The sequence below is a fragment of the Monodelphis domestica genome, chromosome 3 (genome assembly GCF_027887165.1).
Source record: "Monodelphis domestica isolate mMonDom1 chromosome 3, mMonDom1.pri, whole genome shotgun sequence".
In the NCBI taxonomy this organism is placed as follows: domain Eukaryota; kingdom Metazoa; phylum Chordata; class Mammalia; order Didelphimorphia; family Didelphidae; genus Monodelphis; species Monodelphis domestica.
In genome coordinates this window covers 111,592,026-111,604,302 of record NC_077229.1, presented here as the reverse complement: position 1 = coordinate 111,604,302, position 12,277 = coordinate 111,592,026, and the positions used below count along the sequence as shown (strand labels likewise).

General features: G+C 37.8%; 1 protein-coding gene across 2 annotated transcripts in view; it reads left to right on the top strand.

Moving 5' to 3' along the window:
* DENND3 (DENN domain containing 3) overlaps positions 1-12,277 on the top strand; it is a 115,208-nt gene that overhangs the window by 89,353 nt on the left and 13,578 nt on the right. For both annotated transcript variants that reach the window (XM_056823010.1, XM_056823009.1), the window contains exons 15-18: positions 3,594-3,764; positions 6,540-6,669; positions 8,062-8,169; positions 11,294-11,433. In XM_056823010.1, the coding sequence (XP_056678988.1) occupies positions 3,594-3,764; positions 6,540-6,669; positions 8,062-8,169; positions 11,294-11,433 (549 nt within the window). The remainder of the gene's footprint in view (positions 1-3,593; positions 3,765-6,539; positions 6,670-8,061; positions 8,170-11,293; positions 11,434-12,277) is intronic.

Here is a 12,277-nt window from a genome sequence, read left to right as displayed (position 1 = left end):
GGCCAATTCTGTGAGTTTTATGAAAAAGAGTGCTATTCATATCCATAGAAAGAACTGTGGGAGTAGAAACACAGAAGAAAAACACCTGCTTGATCACATGGGTTGATGGGGATATGATTGGGGATGTAAACTCTAAATGATCACCCTAGTGTAAATATCAATAATATGGAAATAGGCCTGGATCAATGATACATGTAAAACCCAATGGAATTGCTCATTAGCTATGGGAGGGGTTTGGGAGGAGGGGAGGGAAAGAACAGGAATCATATAAGCATGGAAAAATATCCTTAATTGAATAAATAAACTTAAATTCTTAAAAAATAGAACTGTTAGCATCAGAATGCAAATGAAAGCAAATGATTTTTCAGTTGTTTATTTGGGCATATGTTTTGGGGTTCTGGTTTTATAAGATTCTTCATTTACAAAAATAAACAATATGAAAAAAAAAGGAAGCTGCAGCATGTGAAGCAGCCACAATCCAATAAAACCATCTTGGCAGATGAGAGTAACTGACATACTTCACCCCCATCAGTAAGTTGGAGGGTGCCTACCCCAAGCATGTCAAGACTTCCCTTGGCAGAAGGGGCAGATGAGAACAATTTGTTCCAAAGGGTCATGAAGGCAGCATAAGCAGGTGCTATGGAGTTTTGAGAACTTGGTCAGACATCTGTAAAAATTAAAATGAATATACAATAATTTCAATATTATATTTTATAAGATTTATTAATGATCACTAGAAGTAACAAAATAAAAAGATAACAAAATAAAACCATGTGCCCATGGCTAATCTACCTGTTCAAACAGCCTGCTTCACCAGTGTCCCGACTCAAGAAGGAAAGAACTAGCCACGGAAGACCACATTATTTATTCTCCTGTCTGTCAGCACATAATGACAGGAAGTCAGTGGCTCCTGGGAATCGTAGTTTTTAGGGTAGCAGATTTCTAATTACACACATCAGAGGTACCAAAGTCATCCACCTCATCCCAATCCATCACCAGTCTTCCCGACTTTGGTCTTGCCACTAGACCTGGATGACTCTGGAAGAGAGTGAGGCTGATGACTTTGTGCAACTCTGCGTTGCTTAAATCCAGCTCCTTTGCAAGTTGATTCACCCCATCGATGTCTCTGGCTCTCTTCAAAAAGAAGGGTGAACAACAATGGCACAATGGATAGAGCACTTTGAGTCAGGAGGACGAGCTCATATCCTTCCTCATATATTTATTGGCTCTGAGCCAATTGGAAAAGTCACTGACTTTCTGGGCCTCAGTGTTCTCATCTATAAAATGAAGAGGTTGGACTTGATTTCAGCTTTAAATCCATGATCCTAATGATTCTGTGGTGGTGTTATAGCTATCTCTGGTTCCTTCAAGGAATTCTTCCTCCAGGGAAGGGGTCTTTTCTCAGATAAATGAAACCAGCTAACCCAAGAGAGTGGGAGAACATGGAAAGAAATTCAGGGGCTTTTGAGACCAAGATTCTCTCTATTTGGTGGCTCAGAAAGGTCAGAACTAGAAATTAAATAATAAAGTATCCCCTCTCTGCCATTGATTAAGTCCTTACTATATACAGAGCCCAGCATTAAGCTCTGGGAATACAAATGGGAAAGTGAGACCATCCCTGCCTTCAAAAAGATTACATTCTAATGGAGGAAACAACACATATGGAAAGTTTCAAAGGTCCCTTGGTCCTTACGGTGCTTTAGTAAAGCAGATGGCAATGCCTCTTCTTTAATGGCATCTCCACTGATAAAAACAATTTCTAATGTTGAACCATTTTTTATAGTGTGAAGGACTTTGAGGACAGGAATTCTCTCTTCTGGGTCTTTGATAGATGTGACTTTAGCACTTACAGAAGCAGTGGCCAGGCTGCCTTTTCAGGTACTTCTTGGGATGGCAGCTATCGGCACTGGGTGGCCAGACTCTCAGGTTCAAGGTCCTGTACCATCTCCGTTAGAGTCTGAGGGGAAATGGTAGACATTGACCTGCCATGCCCATGCCACCTGCTGTCTCTCTCTCTCAGGGTGGCTTGCTTGCCTTTTGGTTTCAGGTTACTTGATTGGAAGTGGCTAGTACATGGATCTCTGGGGAGACTTATCTGAAGAAACAATTTCGTTGCATGAAACTGCAAACTCAGTAGCTAAGTGGAATAGTAACTAGAGTGCTAGACTTGGATTCAGGAATACTGAGTTCAAATCTTGCTTCAGATACTTACTAGCTATGTGACCCTGAACAATTCACTTAACCTCTGGTGCCTCAGTTTCCTCTTCAGTAAAAAGGGGGATGATGATAACAGCACCTACCTCTCAGAGTTGCTCTGAGAATCAAATGAGATAATATATGAAAATTGATTTGCAAATCTTAGAGTTTAGTTCATTTTAAGTGTTACTATTATATCATATATTTCCAGCATTCATGCTTAATTCTGTATTTGAGTTATACATATATATATATATTTTTATAAAGCCTTACCTTCCGTCTTGGAGTCAATACTTTTCCAAGGCAGAAGAGCGGTAAGGGCTAGGCAATGGGGGCCAAGTGACTTGCCCAGGGTTACACAGCTGGGAAGTGTCTGAGGCCAGATTTGAACTTAGGACCTCCTGTCTCTAGGCCTGACTCTCAGTCCACTGAGCTACCCAACTGCCCCCTTGAGTTATATTTTTAATGCAAAGTTTATTCTAAAACTAATCATTTTCTTCTATCTAGGAAAATTATCTATTAATATACATGGAGAACTTTACACTAGTTATGTCTGGAGTCAGGAAGCCCTAAGTTCAGATCTATTCTCAGATACTTCCTAACTGTATGACCTGGGCAAATTACTTAACTTCTCTTTCTGCCTCAGTTTCCTCATCTGTAAAATGGGAATAATCATAGTACCTACCTCCCGGTGTTGTGAATCAAAAGTGAGATAATGTTTACAAAGCACTTTGTGAACCTTGAAGTGTTCTACAAATCTTAGATTTTGTTGTTGTTATTATAGAATTTAGAACTGAAAGAGCCCTCAAAGGCCAATCTTCCCAAACCTCCTGCTAGAAATCATAAGAAGTATTAAGAAAATAAACTCTTTTAAGAGCTTATATTTCTTCATTCCTTTTGTTTATCCTTATATTCATTTATTTATTTTATTATGTTTTATTTTTATTTTATTTATTTTATATTTACAAATATAAATATTATATTTGTTTATCCTTATATTCCTCTTATAAGAAATGAATTATGTACCAATAAGTGGTATGCTCCTTATTCTCATTTTTCTGTGTTTATTAAAGCAACTCTAAGAGGGTGCTTGTCCCTATCTAGCTATTAACTCCTAAGCATATCTTAACTTTTCAGGGGCTCAGTTTCCTCAACTGTAAACTGAGAGAACTGGGCTAAATGACCTTTAGAATTCTTTCTAGTTATAGAATCTATGAATTCTTGGGCTTGTATTAACAGATGATAACACTACTGATCTTTAAAAATATTCCTTAATTCAAACAAAAATTCAATTGACTTTCTTCTCCAATTAGTTTAAATTTCTGTGTGTTTGATTTTTCACTTGGAGGGCACGGTGGAAGTCTATAACTCACCTTTTTCTCTCTCTCAATTTACAGGAAGTGAAAAGTACAACTGTAGCCTTTCTGGTTCGAAGGATACCCACTCTAAAAATTAAAACTCTTTCCAAAAAGGAAATCTTTGAGGCTAATCTTAAAACAGAGTGTGATCTTTGGCACTTGATGGTCAAAGAGATGTGGGCTGGAAAGAAAATGGCTGATGATTATAAGGTTAGAGAACTAATGGTTGAATTGTTTATTTGTCTGGCCTTTTTTTTTATCTGTGCTGATCTCATCACATCGATTTCTTTTGCCAGAATGTCAAACTGCTGAGCTCTTAGGCCCTGGTCATGTGAAATACAATCATTTGAACCTGATGTCCACTTTGCAGTCTCCTGCAGATAGTCAAGCTGTTTTTGCATTTAGATCCAAAGAGATCTTAATTACCAGAATCTTTAAAAGAACATGTTGCCCGTCTGTTTCCAAAAGACTCAGTGGCACTTGGGTGGGTACTATATCATGTGGAAAAAATAAGCAGGAGCCCGAAGAGAAGTGGGTTAGGAAATAAGATGATATGCCTTGTCTCCAGCCCATGCCCCCAAACTTCCACCTGTACTGCACCAACCCCAAGCTCAGCTTCGTTGCTCTAGTTTTGGAGTAAGTTACAAGGAAGCTTTACTGTGTATGTAGCTATATGGCCTTGGCCAATCCAGAAGAGACCTCAGCTGAGATTTTATATATATATATATATATATATATATATATATATATATATATATATATATATATATATATGTAACATTATATTATAGAGTCAATGAATTCTTGGGTCTGTATTAACAGATGGTAACACTACTGATCTTTTAAAATATTCCTTAATTCAAACAAAAATTCAATTGGCTATATATATATTTGTATATAAATTTACTTATTTATATACATATATATAGGGTTTTTTTGGCCATTTTCTGTTTTATGTTAGCTTGAATACTTAAAAGACTTAGTAAAGTCTTCAAGTTTTTTCAGTCAACAGGGTTGGACCCATTCTAAAAGACCTAATCATTAAGCTTTGCACCTAAACAGTCCATGTGCCTAAATCCATTCATTGCCGTTACATATACTTCTAATTTTTGTTAGTCTACTTTTTCCCACTTATATGTATAAAATTTTCTTTTGATTTGTGGTATGTCAGATCTATGATTTCCACAGCTTGGGATGCTCTTCCCGCCAATTCACAATCTAATGCCTTATGGCATGAAGTTGACCCAGTTAGATAGTTTTTCCATCTGAGTATAAGCTTAAGTAGACCCTTCCATAAGGGAAAGACTTTGAATATGTGCCCAGGCTCAAAAGTGTGCCTGTGGTTCCAGCCAAGCACAAAGGGACACTTGATCAAGTAGTGGCATCCCTGACTACAGTTACCCATGAACTGAACAAAAACACAAAATGGAACCCACTCTTTGTGATTTTGTAGTGGAGGTGGGGGCAGCTAGCTCATGCAGAGAAGAGAGTGCCAGGCCTGGAAGGCTCATCTTTCTGAGTCCATATCTAGCATCAAACATTTGCTGGCTGTGTGGCCTTGGGCAGGTCACTTAACCCTCTTGTCTCAGTTCCCTCATTTGTAAAATGAACTGGAAAAGGAAATGGCAAACCTCTCCAGAATGTTTGTAAAGAAAATCCCAAAATGGGGTCACAAAGTGTCAAACATAATTGGAACAAGTCATTGTTGACAGTGAAGATGGTAGAGAGGCAGAAAAGGAGGAAGAGAGTACTAAGAATCTTTTCAATCTAGGCATTATTAACTATATTATATATCTAGCCCTGACCACTCTTCTGCCTTAAAACCAATACACAGTATTGATTCTCTTTTTTTAACCCTTACCTTCCATCTTGGAATCAATACTTGGAATCAATATCTCTAGGCCTGGCTCTCAATCCACTGAGCCACCCAGCTGCCCCCACACAGTATTGATTCTAAGACAAAAGGTAAAGGTTTAAAAAAAAAAGAAAGAAATATATTGTTTCTCTAGAAATATCTTCATTTCAACACATTAATATATATAAGCCTTGGGGACAAGTATACAAAGATACAAAAAGATACAAAATAATATTTCCTACTCACCAGGAGCTCACAGCATCACTGGAGGTACTTAATTCCTGAGAAATATATCTGAACAGAGGAGATAGAAAGCGTATCCAGACTATGTTGAATGAAAGCAATTGGGAAACAACTGTCAAAAATTATTTCTATGGGGTGGAGGGGGAAACATGAATCATGTAACCATGGAAAAATATTCTAAATTAATTAATTAAATGAATTTTAGAAATAAAATAAAGAAATATTGTTTGAAAAATGACTTGTTGATGTCTACTTGTGGAGAAAGAACTTATAAATGGAAATAATCAAGATAAAGTTTTTTATATATATATTTTAAAATTGCTTCTATGTGTAACTGAAGAAATAAAACATTGAAAAAAAATAATGAAAGTAATTGGGGAGGGGTGGTCAGATGGTAGTAGTTTAAGGACTGAATTGGATAGGTTTTCATTGGTCTAACCCTACAGCAAGATTGAGCAGCATAAATAAGAGGGCTAGGAAGATCAGAGTTTGGATCTGGCTCTGAAACTCAGTGGCTCTGTGATGCTGAACAAGTTACTTAACCTCTGTCTACCTCCGTTTCATCATCTGTAAAGAGGATAATAATAGCAGCTACCTCACAGAGATGAGTCTTGTGAGAGTCAGTTGAGGACTTTGTAAACCTGAACACCCTATAGAAGTGCTGGTTATTGTTATTATTACAATTGTATTTATGCCTTTTGTTTTTAAATCATCATCATGTCTAGATATACTATCCATACCAAACTCCAACCACCGTTTTGTTTTTAGCAATGATATTACAAATTGGTGATGGTTGTGGCCATGTTTAGGGGGTGCTCATAATAACAACTCTCCCTTAAAAACAAAGAAATAATTTGACATTGGTTTGTGGATTCTTTCTCTCCTAGGATCCCCAATATATCCAGCAAGCACTGACTAATGTTTTGTTAATGGATGCTGTGGTTGGTGCGCTTCAGTCATCAAATGCTATTTATGCTGCCTCCAAATTATCTTATTTTGATAAGATGAAGATGGAAAGTAAGAGCAATATTTTTGAAATAACAGTACACAACCCTGTTTCTATTCTAATTGATATTTTGTCATATTATTCAAATTGTTTCTCTAATTTTCTCAAATGATTTCTTTTCTAGGGATTGTTTAAATGAGGTTTTATAGAGTTTTTTTCTTCTTTGGATTATTGTAATATCTTGTTCATTTCAGCATATACGTAGTTTACTTGCTGATGTTCAGTTGTGAAAGGACCTAGTCAGAAGTCATCTTTGTTATTGGCACAGCTTTCAGTAGAAACTATACAACCTACAATGGAGACTAGTCAATTCAGCTAGAAAATGGAAATGGAACTTGTTTATTTTTTAAAACCGCCAATTAATTCTTTAAAGACTGTCCTGATTTGCCAGAGCAGTTCACCGTAGGAGCTGACCCCAGGAATTCCCAAGAAGACTCAGCTCTGGGAATCTCATTTCCAGCAGGACCCAGAGAACTTTGCAGTGACCTACTCGGTGAATAGAGCACCAGGCCTGGATTCAGGAAGATCTGAGTCCAAATTCTTAGACACTTTGCTAGCTGTCTGACCCTGGGCAAGTCACTTCATCTTTATTTGCCTCAATTTCCTCACCTGACAAATGGGGATAATAATAGCTACCTACTTCACTGAGTTACTGTGGAGATCAAATGAGGAAATGTATGTAAAGCACTTTGCAGATCTTAGACCATTATATAAATGTTAGATAATGCATAATTCTTTTGTTGTTCAGTTGTGTCCAACTCATCATGATCCCATATGGAGTTTTCTTAGCAAAGATAATAGCGTGGTCTGTCATTTCTTTCTTCAGTGGAATAGGCAAACAAAGGTTAACATACAGCTAGCAAAGTATCTGAAATCAAATTTGTACTCAGGTCTTCCTGACTCTGGGCCAGCATTTTATAGTATAAAATGTAATACTTTATAAAATACAATGTTATATTTTGTATATTGAAATTTTCCCATTATACATTGTTAATTGTATAATTCTTACAATATCATGCATTATATAAATATTATGTTATCCTTTTAGCAATTTTCCTGCCTCTCTTCTCCCCATAGAAAAATAGGGTATGTTAAGTATAGGACAATAGAGAGAGAAAAGAGATCACAGGACAAATTGGATTATCCTTTAAGTCCCACAGGATGCCTCTATCCATTCTCCCAACTGAGTATGCTCTCCCTCTTGAAATTACTTGTATCATTTTTCATACATGTGTTGTCTTTCCCAGAGAGAATGTCATCTGCCTTCTGAAGAGCTCTCTGTTTGGTCTTTGTATCCTCAGCAGCTAACTCCATCATGATGTGCATGTATGCAGTAGGTGATTAATGAATGCCACTCTTGCAAACTTAACTAATTTTTGAACCATTTGCTTCACCTATTTTAGTGCCTATGTCAGTTCCAAAAACAACTTCAGAGACACTGAAGCATAAAATAAATCCCTCTTTAGGAGAAACCAGCCCACAAGCCATAGATATCTTGCTATACACACCAGGTGAGTTGGTGAGGGGAGGGCAGGGGAATTTGGTGTTTTTAAACTAACATTGGTTTAGATTTGAAGTGAAGAATAGCCTTGGGGTGAAGTGGAGAGGTGGGAAAAAACTATATAAATGTGGGCAAAACTGCTGGGCTTGGAGGAAGCTGTTCCTGTCTCTCTGTATACCCTAATCCTTCCCTCTCCTTGCACTCATGAAAACATGAGCTCCTCACAGAAGATGCTGCAGCTGTGGGCTTTTCCCAGCCCTCCTTGCTTTTTCTCTTTAAAATCCTGACTTGTTGGCCAGAAGGAGGAGTTGGGATACTCAGTGTCCCATAAAGCCATTCCATTTCCAAATACTCCTTTTGCTGACATCACTCAGCAATTTTGAAATTCATTTTATCCATAATGTCGATGATAATAGCTCACATTTATCTACATCACCCTACCCATTCCTTGGTTGTTTTAAATTTGCTAGCCCTTGGATTAAGTCTTCCCACTACCTTCTCAAACTCAGCCCCTGACCCAATCTTCCTTTCCACTCTAATCAGGACATGCTGGCTTGGCAATTTCGTCAACCTTCCCTTTAATCCATCCCAGTTAGGCATAGGAATGGTCATATATTTGATGTCACCATAACCCAGAACTCTACAAACTTCTCTCAATTTCTTATCTTTCCTGCTGTCCCTCTCTTCTTTTTCCACTCATCCTAAAACTATTTTTCATGGTCATTGTGCCCTCTAGTCACCCCATCTTTGCCAGCTTTCCCAGCCCATCATTCATATTCTGTCTTCAGTTTCTTCACTTTACATTCTTAACCTTATTGTTAACCAGAGCAACTTACACTGATCCCTCCCTCCATTTGCCTTCTCCCTTATCCTATTGCTGTTCCTGCTGTGCCAAACACTTCTTTCCTCATCTGCTTCCTGGGCTCTTCCTTGCATGCTGCTGACTGTTGCTGAACAAAAACACATAGCAACACGGAATGGATCTCTGGGTAAACCTGATCCTATCCCCTTCCATCTTCCCTGGGCTGATCATCCTTTGATCATCTTTACTTTTTTACTAACCTTGAGTGTCCATTTTTCACTGACTTCTTCCATGATGACTTAAAGCATGCCTAGATTTCCCCCCTTCTCATCGTTACAAAACTGCCTCCTGAATCTTCAAACTATCAATCTCTTTGTTCTTCAGTCTCTCAAGCTATTCTCCTACAGATCTCTTTCCTACTTTTTTAAGCAAATGCCTTAAGAAAAAAAAAACTATACTGCATTCATTCCCTCCACTTCATTGCTTCTCCTCATTTTTCAGTCCCTTGTAAAATGGTTTGTGATCCTACCATTCAACTGAAATTGCTTTTCCCAAAGTTACCTCCAAGCCCTTATTTACTAGATGCAATTTTTTAGTTCTCATCCTTTTATACTTCCCTGTATCCTTTAACACAGTTGATCACTCCTTCCTTTTATATATTCTGTCCTGCTAATTCATATTATTTTATGCATCTCCTCCAGCCTGTCTGACTGTCCCTTCTTTATTCTCCTTTGTTGATTCATTACCATTTCCCATCCCTAAACATAGATTTTCCCCAAGGTTCCCTGCTAAATCCTCTTCCCTTTTTTCTCTGTATGCTTTTTCTTCATAATCTAATCACTTTCCATTGATTCCTTTATCATCTCTAAGAGAATGATTCCCAGATCTACCTATTCTGCTCTCATCTCTTCCCCAAGACATGACTGGCCGTCTCCTAGACTTCTTCACCAATGTGTCCCACAGGCAACTCAGAATCAACATGTCCAAAACAAAACTCACTTTTCCCCATAAATCTTCCCCTTCTCCTCACTCTCCTATAGGACACCATTCTCCTTCTCTTCAACCCGGTTCAAGGCTGTGAGGTCATGTTTGTCTCTTTGCTTTATTTAGCATAGCTGATCAGGTATCAAGTTGTATCAATTCTGACTCCACAGCACTTGTTGCATCACCAAGTGGCCGTCACCCCAGTTCAGTTCTGCACTTTAGCAATAATTTACTAACTGGCCTTCTGGTTTCCAGTTTCTTCTTTCTCTAATCCATCATCCACATACCTACCAAATTGATATTCCTGAAACACAAGTGGGAACATTTGACTTTTCCTCATGAAGTTATCAATGATAACTCAATATAATATGAGAATCAATGAGAATGAAGTTTATCAAGGATAAAATGCCAATAAGCTCCTCCCAGTCTGACTCCAGTGGGACAGTCAGTCTGATCATGTCCTACCCACACCTATCTATCTTACTCGATAAACTCCAATGATTCCCTTTTTCTTCTAGGATCAAATACAAAATTCTCTATTTGTCATTTATAACCTAACCTTCTCCTACCTTTCCAGTCTTCTTCTATATTACTCCCAATACATACTTATCAGTCCAGTGACACTGGTCTCCATGACTGTGCCACAAACAACACACTCCATCTTTTGCCTCTGAGCATTTTCACTTGCTGGCCACCATTCCTGAAATATTCTCCCTCAACTCCACCTACCTATTTCCCTGGTTTGCTTTAAGTCCCAACTAAAATCCCATCTTTTAAAAAAATTTACTTAGTTAATTTAGAATATTTTTCCATGGTCACATGATTTAAAATCCCATCGTTTATAAGAAGCTTTTCTCAACATCTCTTAATTTCAGTGCCTTCCTATTAACTATTTTCTATTTATCCTGTATATATAGCTTGTTTGCATGTTATCTTCCCCATTAGATTGTAAGCTTCTTGAGGATAGAGACTGTCTTCTGTTTCTTTTTGTATCCACAGCCTTTAATATGATGCCTGGCATATAATAAATATTGATTGATTGAATGTAGCAAAACATTCACCTATAACCACTTCACCAGGAAGAATCACCATCATGTTAACAGGCTCCTTTTCCTTTTATCTCATGACTAATCACTTTCTCTATTAGTGATGAATAAGATTTCAAGGAGAGACTTGGGGAATAGAGCAAAAGAGAAACCTGATATTGATCTTTTTTTTAATTTAAAAAAAAGAATTATTTGAGGCATTGATGTATTCCTGTCTCTTAAAAAACTTACTTAAAAAAGGTCATTTGGCATTTTTGGTTTTGTTTCCTCTTGAAGTTTCTTCTTTGATTTCCTTTTTTTAGGACACCTTGATCCAGCAGAAAAGATTGAAGATGCCCATCCCAAACTGTGGTGTGCTTTAAGTGAAGGCAAAGTGATTGTATTTGATGCATCATCCTGGACAATTCATCAGCAGTCCTTTAAAGTCGGGACTGCTAAGTTGGTAAGTATTTTTCCCATGTTCTGTTCTCTTTTCACAGCAACTTTCTAGCCTGTCCGTGTTAAATTAAATTCTCTTAAATTCTGGAAATTTTAGCCTAAGGTTCCAATACAAACTCACCCTTAGTTTGGGGAAAACCAGATCCATTTTATCCCTGAAGATAAGGTGTCATATAATCCATAATATTCTGTAACTCATTTAAATTACCAGGTTATCAAGCAAATCTGAAATACTCTGATTCATAGAAAGCTGGCTTCATTATACTAGATCTGTGGTGGCAAACCTATGGTATGATGCGTGAGGGGGCACTCTGTGGGCACCCCTGCCATCATCCCAGCACAGAGTTCACCAGCATTCACAGTGATACAGGACAGTGCTGCTCCCCTCCCACTCTCCACACATGCCCAAGAACATCACCCACCCCACTAAAAGGTTCACCATCACTAGTTCATATTATATTGTACTTGATAATTGTTACAAAATACTTTTTCTGAAAAACCCTATGAGGCAGATGGCAAAAATATTAATACCCCATTCTATAGGTGAAGAAACCAAAGCTTGGAGAGGTGAAATAAAGCCTTTTTACCATACATCCAGTAATTGTGGGAGTTGAGATTCAGCCTTAGGACTCCTGACTCCAGGTCTGGCATTTTTCCTACTCTAACAAGTATACTTACTGATGAATATTATGATGCATTAAGTGGTTCAAAATCTAAGGTTAGGAAGCCAAGTGGCACAATGGGTAGGTAGAGTGCTAAACTTAAAGAGTCAGGAAAACCTGAGTTCAAATCCTGCCTTAGTTACCTCCTCATTGTGTGACCATGTCACTCAGCATCTTTTAAACTTA